The following is a 27528-nucleotide window of genomic DNA, read 5'->3' as shown; positions in this document are numbered from 1 at the left end:
TGCAGCGGCACACGATTGTGCATTGAGTTGCACTTCACTAAGTGGTTTCTAAGGCTTCAGTGTTAGCTAATTTTCTTGGTAGCTTTTTTCTTTAATTTGCCCTGCTGTGTCATTACTGGCTCTCATACCTTAAAGTTGCACACTGCAGTTGTCCCAGCCTATAGCAAAAGGCACTCGGTCAGTTAAGAATACTACTGCAGCCCATATGTTCTTGTGTGTTCCAGTCAAAGTCTATTTTCAGAGTGTTCTTGTAACTTCACGTGAAGTGGACAGTAGTAGAGAGCTTGACTGCTTGAGTAATTAAGAAAGCCAAGGCAATTCTTTTAGATGAGTAAAATACTGCTGTGATAATTAAAATCATAAATGTTCTTGCTGGGAAAACTCATGGAGTCTGTGCAGTATTGAAACAACAGTAGACAAAGCTCTGGCTTAGCACAGTAACAAAAGATCCAAACTCTTGTGTCAGCTCCTGTTATGATAGTTGATTCATTACTAAATTTGGAGTGTAGATTTCATAAAACCCCTCTTTTTTGTTGAGTTCAAAATCTTGTAGGGCCAAACTTTATGCAGGACCCCATGTTCCGTTGCACATATAGGTAAATCAACTGGGGGGAGGGGGAGAAGGGGGGGTGTCCAGGAGCCCCAGAAAGTGAAGGTTTCATCCCTTTTGTCTGTTTATCTCCTCAAGGTTCATAAATGTTTTGTGAATTGGATTCCTGATCTTTGGAAATCAGCCGGTGTGACGAAGTTTTAGGTGATCCCAGACCTTTTCTGATGCTGTCTTGTTTTACAAGCTTTCACGCTGCTGGGCTGAGTAAACTAACAATGGTTTAATTAACGCTTGACCTGGCAAAGTTCTGCCTCTTCCGAGGGAAGGCCAGCTCCCGAACAAAACAGTGCTGACATCACTTCTGCACTAGGGATGCTTTTGGCAATTGAAGAACAAGTCTTTGCCATGTTGGCTGATGGTGGTTTTTATTGTTTGTTTTTGTTTTTAAAAGAGCAAGGGGGGAGGAATCCAAAACAAAACTCAATACCTCAAGTGTTTCGGTGTTCGTGAAGAGGGAATGCAGAATAGAACTCACTAGCATGGTGAAAATGGTGTGTTGGAGGGGGAGCTTTTTAGGAAAAAGCCGATGTGAAATCTGATTTGAAACAATTCTAGTATTGTCAGCAAACACTCCTAGATTTTAGGGAAAGTGAATTTCTGGCTTTTTTGGTGTCCCAGACACGTGTGTTTCTATCAGGTAGGTTCCATACGAATCTCTTTTCCCCGTGCCGTCCCCGGCCCTAGGGGAGGCCTAGGGAAGCCGCGGCCGGTCCCGGAGCGCCCCCTGGCGGCGCGGCGGACAGCGGGGATCGGCGGCGGCTTCTCTCCTGCTTTGGCCGCCAGGTGGCGGGGTGGGACCGCGGCCCGGCTGCGTGCGGGGAGCTGCGCCGGGAGCACGGCGATCCTTTGCCTCGGGCATCGAGGCCCCGAGCTGCGGCTTTGTCGGGGAGCGCGAGCAGGGTAAGCCTGCTTAACCGAAATGGTGCTCCTGTGGAAGTGGTGCCTTCAGGAATCGTGAGAAACTCCGTAATTCGAGGTTTTATCTGGTGTAAACTTAAGAGTGCAGTTACAGCCCAGTGGACTGTCGGAGGAATGGCACTGTACAAGAGAAGATGAAGCCATGGGTTTCTTGGGGGGAAAAAGTAGGCTGTGGAGCTCAGAAATCACAGCACAAAGTGCGCAGAAAATACTGTGATTTTGCACGACTTGGGTTCTTGGTTTTAATGTTTTACTAAGCCCAGTTTAGCAAGGAGTGGGATGGGGAAAGGATGGCCGTGCTCCTTCGTGATCCTATAGGATGTCAGCCTGACAGAGTTCAGGAAGCACTGGGACAGTGCTCGTACATAGGGTTGGATTTTCGGTGGCTCAGTGAGCAGCCAAGTTTTTGGGCTCAGTGAACTTTGTGGGTCTGTCCAGCTCGAGACATGCTGTGATGCAGGCTCTGCTGTGTATGGCACTGTGGTGTAACGTTGCTTGAGGGGCATTTGAGCTTTTGGATGACTGCATACGTGTGCTTCTGTGCTGTTAGTTTATAGAACTAGGTGCTGGCTGCTTTAGTGCTGTTGTTTTGGGCAGCAAATCTGTCCGTTTTGCACTTATGTGCGATGATGGTGATTGTTTGACCTTATTAGGGATTGATTCTCCAGAGTCCTGCTTCAGGATTTTCTGTTTAAATTTCATTTATGCCTGGCTTTTCCCTTTGAAACTGTTTAGTGTCAGACCTTCAGGAAGAGCGGTGCCTCCCCAAGCCCCCAGACCCCAACAGGAGGGAGAGAAGCAGCAGAGAGGGGGCAGGCACTGCTCTGACAAGGCAGGGCTGGCTTATTTATAGCTCAGGTTGCAGTACCAGCAGCACAGCGTATTTGAACAGAATTCTCTTAGGTATGATAGTGTTGAAGCAGTCTTAATTATTACTGCAGTTGAATAACGCTCCCAAATGATACGATGCTTGGGGGAAAAATAGGTGAGTGATCTTATTTGTGCTGATACGGCTTTATTTCTCTTGTTTCAGGTTCCTGGCTGTAAGCAAGGAGGCTTTGCTGACATAGTGTGCTTGTAGAAGTGAATTACAGGATGTCAGGAGGCCTTCGGGGGCGGCTCGGTGCGGGCAGAGCTCAGCTGTGCTGCAGTGAGACCAAGGGCTCGCTGCTTACATAAGCTCTGTGCACTGCTGATTCCTGTATTTGTGCCTTGTGCTGGATGGGGAGCATGACCATATGCACCTTACCTCTTCGGTTCTCCTCAAACATTGTGCACGTGGTCAGAGGGGACAGGCTCTTGTTTTAGTATTTAAAAGGCGTGTGGTTATTTTATGTGCTTAGTGAGATTGGAGGCAATTTTATCGTGCTACAAAATCTAGCTGGTGCAGAAGTAAAGAATAACATCCTCCTTTTCCCTGCTCCCCCTCCCCTCCAAAAAAAAGCTGGCTTTGTACATTTTGTGGATTGTTCATCTGCAGCAAAAATAGATATTTTTTTCTTTGCTTTTTTTTGGATGGTGATGTGTGATGTTCTGCAGGCAGCCAAGCTGTTACATAACGTGGGCCTCGAAGGAGAAAGCAGCAGCCACTCGCCATCAAAAACAGTGAGAATGGGTTTTATGGAATAGCATTTAGTTCTAGAAGAAGCTTTCTTTTAAACACATCAGCAGCAGTTTTTGACTGAAGGCTATCTAATTTCCTCTTAATTTGGGTTTGGCAAGGAAATAATTGAGACTAATTATGAAACAGAACAAGGACTACAAGGTAGTTTCTTCAAATACTTTTTGCTACTTGATTTAGCAAATGTCTGGGTTTTTAAAAGAACAGCATCCAACTCTTTGGAGCACTTTTTGGAGCATCTGAGACTGCTGTTGAGTTGAGTGTAAAAAAAAAATCTGAGCCTGAAATGGCTTTGGACTTAGGATAACAAGGAATTATTTTTGTTTTCTCCTTCTCTTGTTACCTTTGGCTTTTTTAAGAGTGAAATGGATCTGTTCTTGCAGGCTCTGTGCCTCAGCCCTTCACACAGTGGTTGTGTTTAAAAACAACAACAACAAAAACACACACAACAAAATTTTTCTCTGTGCTCAGGACTTATCAGCAACTCAAGTGATTTATGCATGCTTGGTATCCATTGCCCTCCCCTCTTCTCTTTGCCTTTTGCTTCCTTCATGGTAGCAAGGTGACTGCTGAACGTCTCCTGGGGTGGGAGGGAACACCTGGGAAATTCAGTAAGTGCCAGACCACAAAATGGGGGGGAAAGGACATAGAGAAGAGAGTGGAGAAGAGGAGGATGGGCTGACAGCCAGGAGAACAAAGCAGAGGAACAGCAAAGGTGTGACTCAGCTCCTTCCCAAAAAGGGCATCATCCTTAGTTACCTTGCAGAGTGCCGTTAGATACTGTGCCTGATGGCTTTGCCTGTTAGAGGTTTCATTTTATCCATTGATTTTATTTTTTTGGTGTTAGTTTAAGAGCTTCCCGTTCAGAGTTTGAATTACACTGGACAATGGGGGGGGAGCTGCTTTATACAAGGGGAGCTTTTCTTTTTATTGGGCTGCTTCCATGTCTAGTGAGGAGAACAGCAGGGACAAGTGCCTCAGGCTGGGCTCAGCCCTCTGGACATCTGACCTTGCCTGTGCTGAAGTAAGCTTTGGGAAACACTGCTATCAGTGTATTAATTTACCTCAGTAATATCGAAAGCAGACTTTTTTCTTTTAACTATGGGATTGTCTTGTCCTTGATAGGACAAGATGGAATGGTTTTAAACTGAGACAGGAGAGGTTTAGGTTAGATATTAGGAGGAAGTTTTTCACTCAGAGGGTGGTGACGCACTGGAACAGGTTGCCCAAGGAGGCTGTGGATGCCCCATCCCTGCAGACATTCAAGGCCAGGCTGGATGTGGCTCTGGGCAGCCTGGTCTGCTGGTTGGCGACCCTGCACACAGCAGGGGGTTGAAACTGGATGAGCATTGTGGTCCTTTTCAACCCAGGCCATTCCATGATTTTATGATCTTGACAAATCACAGAACTCTTAGGGTTGGAAAAGACCTCTAAGATCATCCAGTCTGTCAGCCCATCACCACCATGCCCACTAAACTATGTTCTTAAAGGGGTCCTTTAGATGCACCAGACAAGTAGCAGTTAAATAAATAAATAAAGTGTGGATTTTTAGTAAAAAAAAAAAAATAAAAAATTGGATAATATTAATGTCAATATGTCTTTGTGTGGGAAGGCAGAGATGATTCAGTCACTTGTCAAATAACCTTGAAATAGTCAGCAGGCTTAATTTTACTCATACTTACTGCTTTGTTTCTGTTAATATGACAGCTTTGATTATAATCTTGTTTTTGCTCTCTTCTGCTGTTCCTTCTGCCTATTTTTCTACTTGCCTTCTTTGGAATGTGGCTCTTAAATGTCCTGATAATCTTCTGGCATACGTAAATATTAGTCTGTTGATACCAATATTTACTGAGCATACCTGCTGCTTGGCAGTGTGCAATGAATCTTTAATCAGATGTTGCATGCATTTAGCTGCAGACTGGGAAAGGGCAATCCCCCTGCCATGATGAGCATCCTTAGAAGAGAAGATTAGTCAGGGAGATGCCCAGAATGTTTCCTTCCTTATCTGCTTTTATTTTTCCTCTTTCTAACTTCCTTCCCTCGCCCCCTCCTTTCAAAAACATCTGATGTGCTCTGGAAGACTTTACCCTGACAGTATCGATGGTGTAAGCGTGAGGAAGAGGAAACCAAACGTGCCTGTAATGAATAATGTTTGTGTTTGCTCTTTCCCTCTGTCAGCCTCATTTCTGCCTTTGCTGCTGTCCCATCCACGTGGTACGTAGCACAAAGTACTTTTGGTAGGCTAGTTTTGCCATTGGATCCAGTACAAAGGAGAAGGCAAGAACACCTCAGCAGGAGAAGCTTTCATATGCAACAAATTCGAGCCCATTGAGAAATACAATAGCGCAGTACATTGATAGAGTGAGAGGAAAAGAATGTTATTTAACTTGTCGTGTTAGCTGTGTTCTTGTCTCTTACTAAAACATGGAGTTCAGCTTCTGTCAATGGGAAGCTTGTTGACATGAATGCCTGAGCAGATTGCTTCCTTGGCCTTGGGTCTGTATGTGTGTACCTACAGGGATCACTGCAGATGCTGAATGGGATATGGAGCAGTTCAGCGAAGGAGAAAATAATAAACTTGGAAACAAGAACTCTCAGTCCTTAGAACTTGATAAATTGATATTCAGAAGCCAGAAGCACAGAGGCTTTTGGAATGTGTTTAGAACATATAATCCTTACGTCAGGCTTTACTTTTGTTGAGTGTTATAAAGTGATAGCCATCATTAACTTAAACCAGAATGCAGATGTGTTTGTAAGCTTTGTGTTTTTTTTGTCTTGCCTCCCCATGGAAACGCCTGCTCTCTCCCTCCCACCCCATGGAATTAAGATGATGCTGTATTATGTGGAGCTCACACAGTGCTGTTCTCTTGAAAATCCTCCTGCTTGCTGTGCCTAAATGGGTTGTGATTGTGAAAAGACAAGTGTAGGCTGGCTTTTAACTTCTAATTGCTGCCCTCTGTAAGCCACCTCCACTGAAGGAGTGTTAAGGCCAGGTCTGCTGGTGTGGGGCTGACCTGCACCTCCAGGCTGCCAAAATAGGCTGTGGGAAGGGTTTATGTGTGTGGCTGTGCAGTGCTGGACAGCTTGGGCAGAGCTCTGTGAAGCATTTTGGGATGGGCTGTGCAAGCATGAGCCCTTTCTGGTGGGATAAGCAGAGCGATCCTGGCTGACATAACCTGAGGTATCAGAAGTATAATGGCTGAAGTGAGTTTTTAGGATTGGAGCATGAACTGAGGAGTCATAGCAGGCTTCCATGTTCCTGCTCACTTGGAGAAGGGCGACAGAGTAGCATACTTGTGTTTCTTTTTAGCTCTCACTGTAAGACAGTGATGTCATGGTGCTGGGTAATGAATTGAAGCCCTGCTCTGCCAAGGGAAATTGCAGGGCTTTGGCAACCGCTTATCGTAGATTTAGTTTCTTAATCCTTCCTTTCCTATATTTTGCCTTTCCCAGAAAAACTGGAGTTTTCAGAAGTGTTCTATTTTTTTTCCTGCTGTTGTATTAAATGTACTAAAAAATAACATCCCGTTACCTTTCTTTTGGGTATTTTTAGCCCGTAATTCCTTTATCCTCTTCACTCCCACATACAGTTCCTGACCCTTCTGTCTTTAATGCCTTGCTCTATTTGCTATTTTCTCTGTCTACATTTTCTCCCTATTCCTTCTCTGCTTCCATTTGCCTTTTTATTTCTATTTCCTTGTCTCGTTGTTACATCTTTCTTTAGTTCATTGGCATGTTTTTCTCATCTGTGTTTTTCTATTGTACTATTACTTAATATTTAATTTCTTCATAAATACGACCTTTCATTTTGCAGTCTCATTCATAATAGTGCATATAATCTCTCATCCTCTGTGAGATACAGTAATACCCTTGCAAATCTTCATGCATTCAGCTCCCCAGAATGACCTCCATAGAATCACAGATTACCCCAAATGGGAAGGGACCTATGAGAATCTTCGAGTCCAACTCCTGTGTTCACACTAAAGTCATAGCTCTTATTTACCTGCTTAGAGAGATTTTCAGAGTTTCTGTTTCAGCAGTGAGTTACACCCTTCTTCCTTCGTGTGGTGCTTTGGTTGTGCTGTAGGAAAGCCTGACTGCAGCACCTGCACTGCTGCTGCATGGGTTCCTGGAGGTGAAAGGCAGCACTTAACTCTGGTTTAGGCAGCTTGTTTTGTGAGCTTATTTTAGCTGCGTCGCACCTTGCAGAGCCTCTGCCCTAAATGAGGAAGGATCAGGATGGTAGAGCTGTGAGGAGAGGCTACTATAACAGCTCCCAGCCTGTGAAGGTAGCACGACAGAGATCCCCCCCCCTCTGGTATCAGCAACTTCTTGGGAATATCAGAGGTCACTCTGCAGCTTGCCGTACTGGAGGGGGATTACTGCTACAGGAACTTGTGCCTGTTGTTGTGGCTCGGAGGTGATGCTGCACTGCTTGGCCTTTGTAAGGTTGGCTTCTTGAAAATGTGTTGCCAACATCCCAGAGCCTCAGCAGTTTGGGCCTGAACTGCTGTCTGAGCAGGGTCTGAAGGAAAGGGAAAGCAGTGGTGCTGTGAGTTCTACCAAGTGCTCAAGTAATGTCAGATCCAATTTAGTTTCGCGAACCTCCTGGCATCCAGGAATATTTGTCATTGGTTACCACTAGCTCACATCTAGTGATGCACCTGGGTTAGAGGCTGTGAATGTTTTGGGTACTGAGATCCAACCTTTGCTTCCTCATAGATCAAAAAGCAAACATGCACATTTTGTTAGGGGATTGCCTACTCCAGCCTAGCCGGTATCCATAAATCCTTCATTATTGGTTTTGTATTCAGCTGATGTAACATGCCAAATAAATTGACTATCCCCTGCAGCAGAAAGTGCTGTGTCAGTCTGTTAATCATGGTCCTTGTTAATCAGAGATGCTGCTGGCTTGAGTTGCACGGTGCCAGGGACAGCTGATCTCCTGGAGTAGATGGGGTTTGATAAAAAATATAAAGCATGCCTAGCAGAGCAGATAAATTCTGTGCTATTGTAATGCTCATCTTTAACTCAAAGCCTTACCTTGCCACTTGGTGGCTATCAAGGAGTTAAAAGACTATTGCTAAGATCCACAACTGGGATGTTAGTAGCCAAAGACACAGTTCTTTGGGGGGGAAAGGCTGCTTAGTTGTGAACTGAAATAAGTCTCTACCTGCAGTTTATAACATCAGCTCGAAACACAAGGGTAGCAAAGGTGCAGCCATGAATGTTGCTGCTGGCATTTGAAACCAGGCACTGCCCAAACTTGGCATCCACACGCTTGTCTTTCACTTCAGTGCCAATGCACAGCCTCTTGTGCTTTTTCAGTTCTTCTCATCAGCTTCATTTCCCTTGGTATTTCTGCGTGCATCTTTTCACTGCTGGGTACTAATGAATGTTTTCTGAAGTCAGGTTTGTTTGTGTGCTGCTGTCTCTGCTGAGCAGCCTTGCGGAACGCACCGTGCCGAAGTGCACCATGAGAATTGATTGAGGTGTGTAGTGGGAACCAAGCATAAAAAATGCATAAATTGTGATGCAAATGGTATCTAGAACACTTCTTACAACAGCAAGCACTGCAAGTTCATTGCGTTGTGTTTGTCTAGCTTCTAAAATAGTGTTCTCTGGAAACTGTTGTAATCACAACAGACTTCAGAGATCCTAAATAGTTGGCTTCTATCAGTCTTCCATCACTTTTTATAATCATTAACACTCTCAAATATTAAAGATAGTAGGTTTGTAATTCTAAAACTTTGAGAAGAGCTGGAATGCTTTGTTAGGTGTACGTTTTGCTTGAGCAAACATCAGTGTTCACATCAAAATTTGAAATTCCTCCTTACTTTACTGTTTCATATCAAAACTAATATATATATATATATTAACTGTAGTGCTGCAGTGTAAAGATTAGCTGGCTGTTAGTTAGTTTTGCATTTTCCTTTGGTAAAGTCTGGATCATCGGGGCTCTCAAAGCACTCCCTGGTACATGGAAGATAAACCAAACCTGCAGTGTTTACTCCCTGGCGTGGGGCAGCTAACTCACTGATGTGTGACACGCGCAGGGATCGGTGCCTGAGTGCTGAACTTCATTCAGACTGACAGAAACGGTAAATGTTGCTGGCTGAAGGCCAGATTAATTCACTTAGGTTGAATCCAAACTGAAGCTGCTGTATTTTCTTTTCTTTCTTTTTTTTTAAAGCAAAACTGTTGAGTACTGCAAGCGAAATACCTTGAAATGCTCTGCCTCCTCCCCTTTGGGTATTGCAGCTACTGGGGGGAGGCTAGGTACCCTGATGCGATCACGCATGAAATCTTGTTGTTTTTTGTTTCATTAAATGCTAAAACTTATCCATATCTGACATCCTGGTGTACCCACAGTGATAATTCATCTGTGCGCAATCTGTCACTTTATATAACAGCCAGAATGGTTCAGGACAAAGGAAGGAAAGCATAGCTTGGTGCTGAATTCTTGAATGTGACAGGAGAAGAAAGAAGATCCTTGTACTTTGGGCTTTTTTTTCAGTTGCAGCTAGAGGCTATTTTTCAAAGCAGTAAAAATGTTCCGTCACTTAGTTAATCCAGTTGACTTACAATTTTTTTTGTGGTTTCTATTACCTGTAAGTTGTTGACCTACACGTAACTGAGCAATATTTTTAATTAGTTGTGTAACCAGAATCGGGAAATTTATGGGAACGATTGCAAGAGAAATCAGTTATTGGAACACCTCCTTCTGAAGCAGTTATGTTTTAAAATTTAATTTGGTCTCAGTCCAGTAACTGACAAAGCAAATCCTTTGCTGTTTTTCGTGGAGGTGATGAATCGAACCGATAAAACTCCTTTGGGTCACAAGCGCCCCGAATAAAAAGGGTGATGCCTTGGGATGATGAATTTGTGCTTTTGGATCGGGAACGAAGAAACAATTTTGTTTGTAAGAACTGGAGAATTAGTGTCAAATGGAGCTTGTGAGTGCTGCTGTACTGTGAAGTTGTCAGCACAAATAGGGCTGAAGCATGAGGGAAGGCACGCAGCAGTGCTGGAGCTGCCTGTGACTCCTCTTTGTGAGCCCAGCAGCACAGCTGCCTTTCTGCTGGACAAAGCAGCTGAATTTATTCAGTAGTCCTGCATCATATGTGTGCATATCTTATATCTATATAAAGATACATTATCTATATACAAAAATCTGTATCTTTACATGTGTATCTAACATCTATTTTTCACCTTTTTTCAAACTGACTCTGCAGTGACTTTTAACAATCAGAGCAAATTTTAACGTAAGCTCACAAGGAGGAGGAGGATGAAAAGATAACATTTACAGTATCCTTTTATTTGTGTGGGCATTAGTTGATAGTACATATGGCTATTTGTATTTCATGAATTATATTTAGCACATAAAGGTTGGTCTCTGAAAAATGGATTTTTCAGAGGTAACATGTCGTGTTCCTTCTGGCTACTGAGGAAACCCAGGTTTGAGGCAGAGCTGCAGAGGAGCTAAGCAGTGTCTAGGTGAGATGTGCATAACTTACTGGACCTGGTTTGTAGTGGTCTTGGTGTAGCCCTAGGATGATGGAGCTCCTGTTCAAAAAAAAGCATCTTGGAATAGGAAAGGGAGAAGCAGAGACCATTCAAGAAACAGGCTAAGAACACTGCGTTCATCTCTTTTCCATGCCAACATACTTGTAATGTGTGTTTCTTTGTTCAGACATTCTGAAGAACATCTGTGACCACAGTGCTTATAGAGATGGGCTGTCTTCCTTGCTGGTATCAACAGTGCAACTTTAGAGAGAGGAATGCAGGCAGCATTGGCAAGAAGAGTGTTGAAGTTTGTAAGAAGGGCAGCTTGAAATCTGAAGCCTTTGGGTCTTGATGCAGTTCTGTGGGGCATGGCTTTAGCCAAGCCTGCCTGCCACTGATGGTAATCCTACCCTAAGCTGTGTGGGTCATGGAGTTGGGAATGGAGGCTGTAGGATAATTGCTCAGAGATGTGATGAATGCTCCACAGAGTCATTAAAGCTGGAAAAGACCCCTAAGATTATCTAGTCCAACCGTGCACCTACCACCAACATTGCCCACTAAACTGTGGTTCTTAGTACTATCCCTGGAGGCACTCAGCATCAGACTGGAGTGGGCTCTGAGCAACCTGATCTAGCTGTTTATTGCAGGGAATTGGACTAGAGGACCTTCAAGGATCCTTTTGAACTTGAACAATCCTATGATTCTGTTCTATTCAGCTTGATGTTTCAGCTCATTAAAGAAAGAAATACTTCATCTTGATTTTTGAAGTAATTCAACAATCCTAAGTCAGACTTTCTCATCATCATAGTTGTTGATGTCAATCATTGTTGACTCCTTTGTTTCCAGTTTACTGCTGAAAGTCTTGCTACTTCTAAAAAATTATTCCATCTCTTTTTTTATGCACTTGTAGCATGTTTTCATTTGAAGCTTTTGAAGGTATATTTGTGCTTTCAAAGCAAGGAGCATCTTGGTAGTGCCTTTATACCTTATTGCTGCTTCTCTAGGGATCGAGGTACAATGCCATGCAATCTGACTGACCCTACCAAATCGAGTTTTGGTGGGAATGCAGGGAGGAAGCTCAAGTTTGCCTTGGCTGTTCCCATCTATCTAAGTGCTGTGGTGAGGGAGACAGACTTGGTGTAATGAGAGAAAAACAAATATTTTGAAGTGTGACTTGCCTGTTTCAATTTGCTTGGCATGCTTTGAAAGAAACATGATGCCCTGTCCTTACAAGCAAGGCTTATCAGGTTCTGGGAAGGCCAATTAGAAATATTCTGCACTGTTTCACACGACAGCTCTGATGCCAGTTTAACTTATCTGAGCTCCCTCTTGGCTTTGGGAACAAGCAGCTAATCCCCCTTCTGGCCAGACCAAGATGTTATTTCTGTTGATTTGCTTCCTTTCTGGTTCCTAGCCAAAATACTGCCTTTACATGATGGCTGGTTTTGTTGGTGCAGATAGGTTGGGTTGCCCTGAGCTGGGCAAGGTTTTGTTTTTATCATGTAATACCTGGCTCTGTTGCCATCAGTCATCTCTTCAGTGTCACAACAAGGCAGAGCAGAAAGGCAGCTAAGTAACAGATAGCCATGCCCTGAGCCGATTTGCTTGGCCTTTCTTTTTAGTTTATTTGCAATTTAGTCTTATGAGACAAACATACTGGAAACGCATCTGATATTGATTTAGCAATCAGAGGTGAGCCCAAGTAATGCTTGCTAGGTTTGATTTCTGGCCCAGGTTTGATTTCCTCCATTTTTGTAACTTCCATCTGATTGAGGTGTGTAATCAATGCCCGCTGTCCTGTGCTATGGGGATTCTTGCTGTCGTGCCTTCAGAAGCCTGTGACCTCTTTGCGGAGGGTAATTTCTGGCAGTAAACTTGTTTGCAGCGCAAGCTCTCACTGTGACAGAGGATGGAGAATGCTAAATGTCCCTGTTCAGTGCAGGGGAGTTGGACTGGATGGCTTTCAGAGGTCCCTTCCAGCTCTTAGGATTCTATGACTGTGAATCAGGGTTAGATGGTGCTAGGTGTGCAAGTAAGTTTGTAGTCAGCTTGGTGTTACATTTGTGCTAGAAGGCACTGGCATTCCTTATGGCGGAATAAGGTTCTGTGAGGAGGAATATACAGTATTCAGTTGTGTCCAAGTCTGGAGCCCTCAGTACAAGACAGCTGTTGGAAAAGGTTCAGAGGAGAGATACAAAGATGATCAGGGGAATGGAGCACCTCCCCTATAAAGACAGGCTGAGGGAGCTGGGCTCCTTCAGCCTGGAAAGGAGAAGGCTGCGGGGTGACCTCATTGCAGCCTTTCAGTACCTAAAGGGTATTGAACAGGGTACTTACAAACAGGAGGGGAGTCAACTCTTTCAAAGAATTGATAACAGCAGGACAAGGGGAAGTGGTTTTACGTTGAGGGAGGGGAGATTTAGGTTGGATGTCAGGGGGAAGTTTTTACTATGAGAGTGGTGAGGTGCTGGCACAGGCTGCCCAGAGAGGTTGTGGATGCCCCGTCCCTGGAGGTGTTCAAGGCCAGGTTGGATGGGGCCCTGGGCAGCCTGGTCTGGTATTAAATGTGGAAGTTTGTGGCCCTGCATGTGGCAGCGGGATTGGAGATCCATGAATTTTTGAGGTCCTTTCCAACCTGGGCCGTTCTTTAAACCTGTGATTCAGTTGCGTGTTGAAGCGATACACAGCTTGGCCCAACTGACGAGTCGTCTTAATGTGGTCTGCAGAAGGCTCAGTCGCATCGTGTCTGCAGTTGTCATCCATAGTGCTTGTGGTGATAGCAGCAGGGCTGGGATTTGCCTGGGTAACACATTTTTTTGGAGGGGCTGACCCAGTACTGTTAGTTCCGTGACTAATTACTGTTGTCATTAAGTGCTGGATCTTTGAGAAATAGTGTAGCTCAGCTCTTTCTCTAAGCAGTGTTAGCAACCTGTAGCAATTACAGTCTGCTTTACGGAACGTGGGAGCTGGCTGCGTTAGAGAAATTGGCACTGCTGCAAGCAGATGCGTTGCTCTGAGATGTGAAAACCTAATCGAGAAGATTTTAATCGCTCTTGATGCTTTATGTAACAAAATCACATGATCTTGAGAGCTGCGGTGTCGTCACCATTTGCCCTTCTTGTTTTTGTTGATCGTGACCAAGCGCTATTAAACTGTGCCAACTTTGAATAGAAGCAGGTGGATAATCTTTAACGGGCAAGGCTTTGTGATTCTTGAAAGTGCTGCAGAGCTCAGCGCTGGCGGTTAATAGTGGAATGCTAATGCTAATCTCATGGCTGCCAAGGATTGAAAGGTATTTCTTCAGGCTGTGGCTCTGGGAAAGCTAATCAGCAGGTACTAAATAGATACATCAATGAAAGTGACATTTCTCCAGAAACGGGGCTGTGGCAGAATAACCATGAAGGTGTTATTCTTGGAACTGCAGCAACACCTAAAGAGGTATTTATGATGTTTTTAGATGCTTGGTTTACTTGTCTCTTTTATTGTTTCAGTGGTTTCTTAAGCAATCTTCTTTGAGCAAGTACGTAGAAATGCTTCTAAACTTTAGTTTAGACTTTAAGTTCAGACTTTAACAAGTTTGGCACTTGTTAAAACCATTTCCAACTACATTAATGGCTGAGAGTACTGTGCCATACAGAGTGGCTTACTTATTTACCAGCCTTGAAATATCTTTACTGTCACATACTCTAAGTTTAGTTGTCAGCCTTCCTAAATGCTTGGAAAGGTGATGAAATGCAGCTTGCTCTTCTGCAGCTGACATTCGTTAACCTTCTTTTGCACGTAATGAAATGTGCAGTGCATGTTTTATTTTGATCTGATGCCTTTCTAACATTTAAAAGAAATATCATGCAACTCGGTGAATGGGAAGGGCTGCTTTACGCTGCTGATTTAAAATACATTTTGCAGGACGAAATACCTCACTTTGCACATTGCACAGTTATGTGCACAAAAGGCAAACAGCCTGTGGTGGGAGGAAGCACAGAATGTGTTCCTCATAGCTTCAGACCTCCGCACTGGTGCTCTTGTTATGCCACACCTTGGGATAGTTAATGCGTTTCGCCTTGTCACGCTGTTTGTGTGAGTGCCTGCAGAGAATGGTTTTCCCCTGTGAGTGCTGCCTTAAAAAAAAAAAGATAGAGATTCATACCTTGGAAAGCCTTCTTTTTAAGTTTTGATACTGTACTGTGGCTGACAGTTTCTGAAAATACGCATGAGCTTTCAAATGAATGTTCAGCTATGCTACATTAATTCATCTGGATGCCTGTGGAACCAGTGTAATGGAAATCTTTTATAATAGCAATTGAAAATAATGACGAGTCTTTTATATTTGAGCAATGCGTGTGTGCAGTCACACACTGTCCCTGTGTTACAGAATGAGAAATGTAGTACTGAGAAGGTGGTTTCCTACCAGAAGTCATTGTATCGCACAGCGCGTAGTGAAAACGTGATGACCAGGCTGGATGTGGCTCTGGGCAGCCTGGTCTAGCGGTTGGCCGCCCTACCCATGGCAGAGGGGTTGAAACTATGTGGTCAACTGTGGTCCTTTTCAACCCAGGCCATCGTGTGATTCTGTAGGGTGGAATAGAGGGGTGTGGTGTTTTGTTTTGTTTTAGCTTTGCTGTGTTGTTGAAGTGCTTTACCTAATTCTCACTGATAGAGATAGCAGTACGCTGTGACACCTCTGAAGCATGCTAGCTTCATACAGGGAGTTTGGATGCTCTGTTATTTTTCAGCAAGCCATTTCCTGTTTGCTTCTCATGGTGTTGATGACTTTATTTCTCTTGCAGAGGCACTCTGATTGTTTTTCTGAGTTAAGACTGTGACTGTCAACATTGGTTGCAAATGAAGGAAAAACTCCCTAACCACTTTTGCAGTTGTTCTTGGCTAATATTGCCAAGTACAGTTATTTTCCTTCCTAGACTGACCCTACTGAATGTGTAGGCCAAATCCAAGGAAGCATTTGGCCTTCTCCAAGTTACACGCAGCAACTTCTGGGAGGCTGAAGTTGTGTACATCTTGCTAAGAAAGAACAGTGAATCCCAGGTCTTATTTTGAGTTCTCAGGGTGCAGCACTCGGTGGTTTTTGGATGAAGGGAATGCTGAGTGCAGGAGCCAATGACTGGGTTTGCTAAGGTGTTGGCTTGGTTACAATACATACAAAAAAGCCCTGAAGGCAGGATGAAAAGCTTCAGTATGTCTTGTACTGTTATATTTCGATTGCTATTGTCTGGACTTGAGGATCTTCAGTTTGTTTGAAGTGTACCTCAGTGAAGGGCATTCAGGCTTTGTGGTGATAGGCCCTGTCACATACACTGGATAGAAATCCCACCATGCTTCTGGGCTGGTCCTTCCTACTGGTTTTAGAAGGGAGGCTTTAATTCACCATGAGACAGATACGAAGTGGATGCCCTCTAATACATAAACATAAACCCAAAGATCTGACAGCCCCTTAAACTTCTCTATTTAAAGGAAATTGTTCCCTCTACCTGAACCAGATCTGTCCTTCCCAGGATTGTTCCAGGCACACTGACATCTTTCTGTCCATATGTGTAAGTCAGTTCCCTCAACTCCAATCTCTGATTCATTTCAGTGATTCTTCTTCAGTGGCATGTTTCAGAATGCTGAGCTCTGCAGAAACAGAGCTGAGAAACAGGTTTTGGCAAATGAACTGAAGACGGGAGCCTACTCAGCTGCACCAGTGCTGCCCTGTGACTCAAACATTCACTTACAAATATTTTTGTTTGTAACTTGTTGTGCCTGCTTGTACTCAACATACTGATTGATGGATCCTTTTGCCCGCCCAGAGCCTCCAGCGTTGGGCAGCAGTAGGGAAGAGACAGAGGAATTCCCCTGCTCTGTACCTTGCAGGGCACGAGTGGTGCATGAGATTGAGGAAATTGGATCCGGGAGCTGTTTTGGACTCTCATGCATGACTGCATGGGTTGCTCATCTCACCCTTCTGATGCTGGAGTTGGTTTTGTTTTCGTGGGGTTTTTGTTTGGAGGTTTTTTCAGCCATAAAGATTCAAGGTGTCATCTCAGTGACTGGTTTCTGGAGGATTATGTAATTGCTTCATGCCTGGTGCCATATAGGAAGGAATCAGACCTTGCTTTTTGCAAAAGGCTCTTCAGATAGCTTACAAAGTATACTTTAGGCAGGTATATACCAGAAAAGTGTCGTCAGCAGTGTTGAGGGAATGGAGTGGACTGCTTCATAAGCAGGACACCATTCATAAACTCAGCCAAAGACGATTACCCAGGTGTTGAATATGCATGAAATAATATGCTGTAATCTTTCCTTCGCAAGTTGTGTATTAAAAGATTATCTTCTGCTGTCTGCAGAATGTCTGGCTCAAGGGTGGCTAAATGTTAGTGCTCAGGGTGCTTCCACAGGTCTCCATCTTCCAGTCTGTAAACTGAGAGCTTTGTAGGAAATCCCTCTGTTCCTCTGGTGTAGCTGTAGGGTACTGGGGGATGCTGAGCCCCTAGCTGAAGGAAAGTGAGGTCTGTGTGTTCTACAGGCTTTGTTCTGCAGGTGACGTGGATCTGTGCCAGCTTCTTGCACTCTCTGGTCTGGAAGGGGGCTACAGAGGCAAATTCAAGATATGCTGAGCTTGCACATCTGTGTTCTGGCTCCTTTTTGGTACACATGGGACAGAACCGCAGGGAAGAAATGCTACGATAGAGTGAGCAGCCCCAAGGCAAAGTCAGGTTGGATCAAAAAACTTATTTATCTGTCTTCACTTCGTTCAAGTCTTGCAGGTATTTTGCATTCTTCTAAATCAATATTGCTTCAAAATTTCTTCCTTAAGCACGGAAAACTGAAATGGAAGTACGGTGAGGTTTCTTGCAGTTGTGAATCAGTGGGACTTGTGCTTCTGAGCCCCTGAAGGTGTGCCCGGAGCACTTTCCCTGCGCTGGCTGTAGCTGTGCACCCTGATCCTCAGCACTCAGTTCTTCTTGTCCTCATTCCCACAGGAAGGGAAAACAAAAGCATGGGCTGGGCAGGAAAAAGGCATCGTTCAGCAGATGCCTGACTCAGTGATTGATGAGGAGAGCAAGACTTCAGGCTGCACTACACTGCACAGTAAAGCTGATATTTCTTGCATGTTTGTGGGAATTCCCTCCTGCTTCCTGAATGGGTGGAGGTACTTGGTTTTTGGTTCCTGTAAATGAAAGTTTCCATTCGGGTATGAGCACACCAGAGACCGAAGTTGTGGGAGTGTTGGACATCTGGAGAGAAGCCCTATCCGTGTATCTGCTGAGGAAGAAAAGCAGCATTGAATTCACCTTTTCTTCCACACATGATTTCTGAAGATACAAGTCTGTCAGTGTGCAAGTTGCAGGAAGAACTGTAATCATCTCTACAACTAACTTTGGTCTCCAGAAGGTATCATAAGATATCTCTGTGTGAAATATGGGCTTGGTTTCAAGTATTGAGTTGAAGTGTCACCATCAAAGGAAAAACAGTGTTCTGTGAGAAGTATATGCTGGCTGTTAGGCCAGATAACTTCTTGATGAGCGTGACTGAATTATTAACTTGTTCAGGATTTCCAATATAGCTTCAGAGGTCATAATTAGGAAAAAAAAAAAGAAAAAAAAAAAAAGGACAGGAGGTGGAAGAAAGAGGAAGGAAAGGATTAGTGGTATTAAAAAAAAAAAAGTGTAAGGGACACAGGCTTTAGAGGGCTTAGGGACAAGGGAGGTGGAAGGAATAAGTCTGTGCCCCCCCTCCGCTCAGCACCAGCAAGTGCTCCCGCAGGCGTGACTTGGCTGTGACCAGGTGACTTTAAAAACAGACAAACACAATACAGTGTCACTTCTCAGTCCCAGGTGAAATAGGATGGTTTTGAAGGTGGTGATGAAGTCGCAGCATGCTGTGCCTGCTGGGGTCAGGGGATGTCACACTGTCCTGGGGACCTGGCCATTCCCCAGCCAGCCCTTACTGGCTGTTAAGCATGGAGAACTTGGGCTTTCCAAGCACTCCTTGTGTCACTGCCAAACCACTTGCTGTAGTAGTGAAACCTAAAATTGTGACATTTTCTGACTTTTCCGTGTTTGCTGCTTTACAGCACAAAATATTTTTCTTCTCTGCCGTTGAAAGGATTGCAGCAGCGAGGTGTGAGGTTGTGTGCAGCTTTTTTGGTGGTGGGAGAAACAATTCCTAGATATTTAGACTTGTAAGGTGCTGGAGTGGTAGGTGTATTTCTGCTGCAGTCTCTGGTCAAGAGCAGGACTAAGGAGGGCTTCTAGTTAAAGCAAATATTTTACCCTTTGTCATTTTAAGCTTGGATTACACAGTTAGTGAAGCCTGTGATTCCCAGACTGTGTGTTCTTGCAGACATGTACTTTCTGAAAGATAGGTGGTGAGTAGCAACTGACTCCAGTTTCATGATTTGGATTGTGATAAACCTTGCTTGATTCTGAGACAATGAAACAGAACCCACTGGATGTATATGGGACAGAGCCCTTATCCCAGCTGTGCTGCTAGTAAGTTATCTGTGGGTGAGCTCATAAAGTATCCCAAGTCCCTCTCCCAGCACCAGAGTTGCTGTAAGGTGGATCATATTTTCTTGCAGAGTGCTCTCAGAGCAGTAGGAGTGGATTCTCTGTCTATATCCAAGTATAATACAAACCTTATATTTTATTTTGCCAACATTAAAATGAGTAGATTCATTATACTTCTCTCATTAAGACAACTGGGTTTGACTTTGCAATTAGTTCCCTGTCAAAAAGAAAGATGATATCCTCAGAGGAGCCAAGTGAGCACCACTCCTTGTTCATCTTTTGATCTTCTATGGCTTTCTCCTTGCTTCTGAATGCACCCTGCTGCCTCCCATGCGGTGTGCGCAGCAGGATGCCTCTGTGTGTGTACTGCAATCAGAGATGCTGCCGGGTTATTTCCAGAATCCCAGTGGGGCATATGTATTCTTTCCTCTGAATATTTATTTAGCTTTGTTTTGTTGTTGCCTGATGTGCAAGCAAAGCAAGCACACACGGAGTACATCACTTTACTAGCTGAAGATCCTGCGTAGCTTTCCCCCCTTTTGGTGTTTTTTTCCTTAGGTGTAAAACCAACTTCCTCAGAAACTAATAGATGCAAATATCTTTATCGCTTTGTGGGAGAAAAAAACAGTTGGAAAAAAACAGTTGGAAAGAACTGCTTAGTACTCGGTGCTGTTTTGTTTAGAGAGATGAATATAGCAATCTGCAGAAGTCAAACCAGAAGATAAAGTATCTGTTGGCCATTGGGGCTGAGCAGTAAGTTCTCCTCGGCTTGATGTCGTTAAAGAAAAATCATAGCTGCAAGTTGGAGGCTGGAAGAGGAAGCTGGCTGAGATTTTGTGTTCTTAATTTAGACTCTCTGAATGTTTTTGCTTTTTTTTCATGGTCCTTAGTGTTCAAAAAAAAAAATAAATCTGACTTACTGAGGGGAAAACCTTTCTGTGCAGCTTCTTCACTCTTTTATCCTCACTGAAATGGGGAAAATGTCATGGCCTATTGAGATAAATAACCTTTGATTTTAACTGCAGCCAGCCTGTCCTCCAAGTTGCTACTTTGAGCAGTTTCTGAAAGTTTAATACTGAAAGGGTTGCTGCTAACACAAAGCTTTGAATCGTTGAATATTACAGCAGAATACTGCTTTGTCATTTACTGTCCTGCAGAATCTAATTAATGTGGTCTTCTCTTGAGTAATTTAACCTTATGAGTTTTTCTGTTGCTTTAGTTGAAAACTGCAGTCTGCAGGATGTCAGCCTGTCTGTGTAGCGTGAGATGAATGTGTGTTGTGATGGTATTGCTTGTGTGATTCCTGGTGTGGTTTCTGTGGCATAATTTGAAGATGAGGTGCAGTTGGAGTGCAGGAGGCGCTTGCATGGGATGTTCAGAGGTGGCACTTGAAGGAAGCATCCATTGATAAGGTACTTGCAAGGTAAAGCGCTTTGTAATGAGCACCCAGGTTGTGCCAAAGCAGAGCTGTGTAGAGACAAAGTAGTTCTGTGCTGCACCTCATTATCTGCTTACAATGAAAAGCACTTCACATGGAGTGCTTAGCGTGATTAAATTGAGACAAGAGGAAGTAACTTAATGGGAGCAACAGAGCTAAAACACTGCGAGTGGTGAAGTTTGCTAAGAAAGAAGAAAATCTTTGGCTGTGGCATATGTTTCAATGTGAGCAGTTAGTTTCTTTCTGAAGCGTGCCTATGGGCTCCTTGCTGAGTGCTCTGTTGAGCACACGTCTGTCAGTGTGTGCCCTGGGATGTGCATCAGGGTGGCCTGGCTGTGCGTGGGACAGGAGCTCTGCTGAAAGAGCAGGGGCAGCCTGTGGGAGTCTGTGTCTAAAATGCTGCCTCATGTCCCTGAGTGAGGCATTGGAGATGGTGAGAAGGCTTTGGGTGACACCACGGTCACCTCCCTGCCTCTCTTCTGATGCTGTTGGATAGCGAGCGAGTCCAAACGGCAGCCTCATAGTGCAGCGTGTGCTGATATCATGGTGGGATGGCAGGACAGGAGGCAAATCGCTGAACAGGTAAGGAGAAGGGGAGTTTGGAGGAGTCTTTGGAGGGGTTAGGGAAAAGTTCTGCCCCAGAGGGCAGTGGACATGGAACAGGCTGCATAGGGCAGTGGACACAGCCCCGAGTGCCAGAGTTCAAAGAGACATAGGGTTTCAGTTTTGAGTGATTCCATGTGCAGCCAGGAGTTGGTTTTATTGGTCCTTGTGGGTCCCAATAACCCAAATTGGGATATTCTATGATTCTCTCAGTGCTGTCTTGCTCCTCCTCCCCACCAGATGTTTGGGATGGAGGCAGCACGTGTCGTGTTTGCTGTTGCCTGGCTGATTTGAGAGCTTGCTGCTTTTCCCAGCCATAAAGGGACACTTGAGGCTGCCTTTTCTGTGGGGTGGGACAAGCAGAACATGCATGTGGGTACACAGTCCTGCTTGCGCAGCTGACAGCTTTGTTGAATCACAGCTCAGGCTTGTAGGCAGCTAAAAATAAAGGAAGGAATTTGCTGAAAGCTATCTGAAGTTAATGGAATATGGTTAATGCCTTTAAGTGGGGATGGGACAGAGAATCGTATCTCTCTCGTTCGTGAGGATTTTTTAATATAGATTAGAAGGGGGCAGTGTTGTTTGTTGTTAATTTAGCCCGAGGATGATGTCATTTTGCTGTCATTATTAAGTGGCATCATTCCACTTATTTCATAACGATCAATCATTGTGGCAGCAGCAGCAATCATCTTAGAATGCAGCCACCGCTCTATTTTTACATGTGCCAATGAAGGTGCATGCAAATGCCTGCTGATGTCCTGCAGCAGGACAGTGATAATTCACTTATCATTTGTGCCAATCTCAGAGCAGCAGTCGCTGCAGATGCAGGCGCGGGCAGTAATCTGGGGTGGATGATGTAGCTACGCAAGTGCTATATTTGGCCTTAAGGTGATTATTGGGTGCCTTCAGCTTCCCACTGAGAGCAGCACCTGCGATACGCAAGGGACCGGAGGTCTTGCCCTCTAACCACCCGAAGTGGGTTTTTTTCTTTGGCTTTAGTTTTCCTGAGTTATCGATGCTTGGTGTGATGTGATGTGCGTGTGTTTGTGTCTATGGCGGGCAGCGCGGGCGCTACGCGGGCATGCAGCAGCCCCGCACGCGTGCCCGGGGGAGTGGCCGTGCGGCCGCGGGCCGATAGGTGGCGCTGTCGGAGCGGGAAGGAGCCCGGCCACCGCCGCACGGGCCGGGCCGCCGGGCGGGCATCCCCGCGCCTCCTTACTGTTGATTATTTGGTATTTCTCTAATGATTACGAGTAATACTTCGGTTGTTTTTCTTAATTCCTTCCATTCTCGCGGGTGGGAGAATGGAAGGGATTAAGGGCTCCTCTCGCACGGAGCCGCGCTCCTCTTCCCGATTGCTCCCGGAGTGGGCACGGCCCCCGCTACCCCCGTCCGCATCTCCGCGCCCCCCACGCGTGCGGGGTCGTCCCTCGTGGGCTCCGCGGGGCGCTGCCTGCCGAAGCGGGGGGCGGAAGGGGGGGCTGGGGGGGGGGGGGGGGTATTCTGCCGGTGGGCGGTGCGACAGGCTAATGAGATGCCCGGGGGGGCGGGCCCGCGCGGCGGCTCAGCCAATAGGCGGCGGCGGTCCCGCATAAATTATAGGGGGGGCCGGGATGGCCAGGTTTTGTGCGGCGCGGCGGAGCGCTGACCCCGGAGCTCGCCCAGCGCAGCCCCGCCGCCGGCCGCCCCGCGCAGCCCCGCCGCCGCCCCGCCCAGCGCGTGTGCCCGGGGAGCAGGGCAGCGCTCCCGGCCGCGGTCGCATGAATGCCCAATGTTGTAGACCGGTGGCAATGGATCTAGGAGTTTATCAACTGAGGCATTTCTCCATTTCTTTCCTCTCGTCCCTGCTGGGTACCGACAGCTCCTCCCTGAGGCTCGACAGTAGGTAAATACGCGCCGCGGGCGGGCGGGTGCCTTTGTCCGCGGGGCCGCAGCATCCCGCAGCCCGCGCCCGGATCCGCGTCCCCGCGCCGCCGCTAACGCGCCCCGTGCGCTTCTCTCTGTGTCTCCCGCAGCTCCTCCGGTGCGAGCGTGGTAGCCATCGACAACAAGATCGAGCAGGCCATGGTACGTACCGCCGGGGGTCGCGGGCTGTGGGGAGCGGTGCCTTCACTTACTGTGGGTTCTTTTTTTTTCCCCCTGATTTTTACTTTATTTTCATTCTTTTTATTATGATCGTTTCTCGGCCCTTTAACGCTTTCACGGCTGTTATTTTTTGAACTCGCCCGCAGCATCGCGCATCCCCCCGCCCTAACGCGGAGCAGAGCGGAGCGCCCCGGCCCGGCCGCCCTTTGTTGGCGGAGCGCAGCCCGGAGCCGTTCTCACGGGAGCCTCCGCCGACTGTTGCTAGGCAAACTCCGAGCCTTTAACTCCCGGCTATAAATAACTCGGCCGCTCATTGGTCGCCCCGCGCTCTGACGTCACTCGCGGCCGCGCACGGCCGGCGGGAGGGAGGGAAATGCGGCAACCTGCGCCCAGAACTGGCTGCAGCCGGTGCGCGGGGGGCGGGGCTCGGGGCGGGGCTGCGGGCGGTGGGGGCGGGGCCTGCGCGTCCCCCCGAGGCGCACGTGTGCGGCGGGACCCGCGCCCCCGGGCCGCCCCCTGACGCCCTGCCCGCCCGTTCCCGCAGGACCTGGTGAAGAGCCACCTGATGTACGCCGTGAGGGAGGAGGTGGAGGTCCTGAAGGAGCAGATCAAGGAGCTGATAGAGAAGAACTCGCAGCTGGAACAAGAGAACACGCTGCTCAAAACGCTCGCGAGCCCGGAGCAGCTCGCTCAGTTCCAGGCGCAGCTGCAGACTGGTTCCCCGCCGTCCTCCGGCCAGGCGCAGGGCACGGCGCAGCAGCCCGCCCAGCCGGCCTCACAGGGCTCGGGGCCCTCGGCGTAGCCATGGGTGGCACCGCCACCCCACCGGCCTCTGGACTGCCTGCAGAAGGGCTGGTGGCGTGCGGCCCATCCCCGGCACCTTGCAGGACTCCGCACCCCGCATCGCAGCGAGGGGCTCCCCGCACTCGTCTGCCTCCCTCCTGCCTCCCTCCCCTCTGGTTTGAAGGAGGCTCCGTTCTTAGGTTGATCGAGTGAAACAAACTTCTTCCAGACAATTAGCACGAGGACGCTGGGACGCGAGCAGCTTCCGCAGGTGGCCGAAAACGAAGCTGCATGCCTGAATTTTTTTTTTTGTTTGTTTGTTTTTAAATCTGCTCATCCAGTGACGCGACCCATACAAGTGCTTTTCCAGCTTGGAAACGTGAAGAAATAGACTGGAGTGAAAAACCAAAAGTGATGGCTCAACCCCCATAGTGCACCTGAGTTCTGAGTGAGGACCGGTGCATTAGGACCTCAGAGGAAGAGGGAGAAAGGTAAACTCAGTGTTTAACACTTAACTGTCACCTGAAACCTTAAGTGCAAATATTTGCACCGTTTTCTGAAGCAGTGGACAGGTGCATAAAGCTGTATTATATATAGAAGGCAGGTAGGTGACGTACAGCTGGGTCATAGGAGAATTACAATGAAGGTTATTTGCCTACTGTATATTTGTGTATTTAGTGTAATTACTTTGTAAAATAGCAAACTGTAACTATTTAGGTTGTACAGATTGAGGTTTAGTTGTTTCATTGGCTGATCTGAAGAAGTTTGGGAAGTTTTTTTTTTTTTTTTTTTTATGCTACATAAATAAGAATGCACCTACACAACTGTTCAGAATTTGGCAGATTTATGCTGTTTGTGTAACTTCTGAAGTTCCCTGATTGCTGATTATCTTGAAGTAAATCTTTGTTCATTGTAGTTTGGTTCAAGACAGGAAAAACCACTCCAAAAATTACCAAGCCCCGCTAGCAAAGAATTAAAAAAAAAGAAAAAAAAAAAAATTGATTTCCCAGTATGAATTTTTGCATATGAGCTGTATAGTAGTATGCATATGTTCTTGTGCATGTTCTCTAAACAGTTGTAACACGTCAATGTATTTAACTGTTGCACTTGTCAACTTTCAATAAAGCATACAATGTTGATAAATCACTGTTTGCATATTGTAATAATGTTAATTGCAGTCATTTCAACATGTTGCAATTGGGCTTGGCATGAGCAGACCAGGAAGCAATGCTGAAATGCCAGGAGCCTTGAGTGCTTTCCCCAAGCTGTGAGCAGAAGAGCGCAAGCAGCACCCATGCTGGCAGCCATCCTGCAGCTCAGCGTGGCTGGTGTGGGGGCATTACATCTACAGCACCATGAGACTGGGCTGAAGCTTGTGGACGTCCAAGGATACCTCATTTCCACACCCACAACTCTTTACCTCGATTCTTTGTTGTTGTTTGTGAGCTGAAATTGTGTGAACTTGACGCATGGTGCGACATCTACATTTTGGGGTTTTGGAGGAGGACTTCAGCTCTGCACGAAGATAAAAGAGTTTTCCTCCATTTTGGAAAACAAAACAAAACTTCTTTCCTCTTTGGTAGTCACGATTGTAACATGGCCAAATTTAAACCTACAAGTGAAAGGCTGTAGGTATGGCATAGCAGTAGCCTGCAGCTGGGGTAGTGGAGGGGTTTGCACTTTTACAGTGGGTCCTATTCAGTGGTGTTAAGGATACGAATCCCAGGTACTTGCAGTATTCATCGCTGATGAAATTAAATATAAAGTGATCGCTCCTTGATGGAGGCACTTGAAAGCATCCAACTTGTAGGATGGTGCTGGAATTTGACTTCAAATGTAAAGGTTAATTATAAAGTTGTTGGAGAGTTTTCTACACGGTAGAGTATAGAACTATGAAGAGATGCATTTCTTGGGTTTGCATTTCTTGGGATGCATTTCTCCCATCTTTGAGAATAAGTAGGTGTAGCAGAGGAAATGAGAAAGCAGTGGGTTCAAAGTCAGGGTAGACCATCTTTTTTTTTTCTGTGACTTAAAGCTAAATTCTTGTGTTGGGTTCAGGTCATGCACTGTTCTGCTGTGCTGCTGCACCAGTGGTGTTACCCTCGCTGGGATCAGCATATCAAAGCAACTGCATGAGCATGTCCCTGTGGGAATGTGAGCTTTAATTCGTAGTTTGCATTCTCAAGGTTTCAGTATGTAATTTAAAAGGATTCTTAATGAGCAAACAACAGAGGGAAAGGCTAGATGCTTTTTTTTTTTCTGAGGGATTAAGCTAAAATTAGAAATTGATGATAGCCTTTGTGGCAGAACAGCACTTGAATTATCTGAATCCGACAAAAGGAATGCTAATTCTGGTGCTTTGTAAGTGGTTTAATTGTCTCCAGTTGCCTTTATATTCTGAATGTCTCAAGCACTTCCAGGCAGTTATGTTGAGTACATAAGAAGTTGATGTTAATGTGCAGATAGGCCTTTTCACCCTCGCTCACCAAAATTTGCCAACAATGTTTTATGTTCAGAAATGAGATCGAGCTCTGGGTTTATTTCTCCATTTAAAAAACAGCCTGAGCATATTCAGGATTTTTTTTTTTTGTCATCTGTTCTTTAATACAGTGTCCAAAAGCTTGAAGGCTTTATGTTAGATAACACATAGATAATTTTAGTACGCTATGCTTCACTGTTGGCAAATCTGGGCATTTGTTCTTTGCAGGATTGTTTTAATTGCCTTAAAACCACGGAGCCAGCTTCTGGAGCTGGTTATTAAGTTGCTAAAGTTAGGCAGCAGAACTTTGTGCCGAGATGATGTTAGCAATCACTCTGTCAAAACTGAAGCCTCTCAGTGAAACAAACTCCGTTTGACCAAAATTTCACTTGAGACCAAAACAAAGAGTGGACTTCTCAGCTTGTTGTGTTGTAATACTGCTGGAATGAATTGTTTTGATTTTTGCTTTTGTTCTACTACAAGTCATTTTTCAGAGCGCTTTAAATCAAGTGGCCTCAATAGCCAAGATCTGGCAAGTAATTTTAAGTCCAGATTGCCTGCATTCTGAAGGCTTTGGAAATGCTTCAGAAAGGGAAGTCTGAAGCTGTCCCGAGAGCATGGAGACCAAACCTGCAATACTGCAGCAAGCACAATGCCTTAGAGATGCCTCTCCCTAATTCTTTTGGAAGAAATCAGTGCCTGGAAGGCAGCTTCCTATCCTCCAGCTGGAGGAAAAAACCCAATGAGGCTATTTGGGAATTACCGCCCTTGGTTTCTGTAGCTCCAGCAAATGTATTGAGATTAATACAAACAAGTTTAATTACTATTTATTCTTTGTGGGGTGGAATAGCAGTACTCAGCATGCCTGCAGCCAGCAAGCTTGTTTAGCGTGACATAGCATCTTGAGTAGCAGCAACAGTTCATGTCTTAGGTGTTGAAATACTTCTCGCTTTTCTCCCTTGGATGATGCTTTTTAAC

General features: G+C 45.7%; 1 protein-coding gene across 4 annotated transcripts in view; it reads left to right on the top strand.

Annotated features, from left to right (window-relative positions):
• The window catches only part of TSC22D1 (TSC22 domain family member 1), an 80248-nt gene extending 55034 nt beyond the window's left edge, over positions 1 to 25214 (top strand). For 2 of the 4 annotated variants that reach the window (XM_052664532.1, XM_052664531.1), the window contains 2 exons: positions 23219 to 23270; positions 23833 to 25214. In XM_052664532.1, the coding sequence (XP_052520492.1) occupies positions 23219 to 23270; positions 23833 to 24090 (310 nt within the window). In that variant the 3' untranslated portion in view covers positions 24091 to 25214. Of the gene's footprint in view, positions 1 to 22864; positions 23089 to 23218; positions 23271 to 23832 lie in introns of those variants that run through there. The other 2 variants (XM_052664534.1, XM_052664533.1) reach the window with 2 other exon arrangements.
• The last annotated feature ends 2314 nt before the right edge of the window (positions 25215 to 27528 follow it).

The sequence above is a fragment of the Tympanuchus pallidicinctus genome, unplaced genomic scaffold (assembly GCF_026119805.1).
Source record: "Tympanuchus pallidicinctus isolate F22 unplaced genomic scaffold, pur_lepc_1.0 scaffold6, whole genome shotgun sequence".
In the NCBI taxonomy this organism is placed as follows: Eukaryota; Metazoa; Chordata; class Aves; order Galliformes; family Phasianidae; genus Tympanuchus; species Tympanuchus pallidicinctus.
The sequence above is the reverse complement of the archived record's forward strand: the minus strand, read 5'-3'. Positions and strand labels throughout refer to the sequence as shown.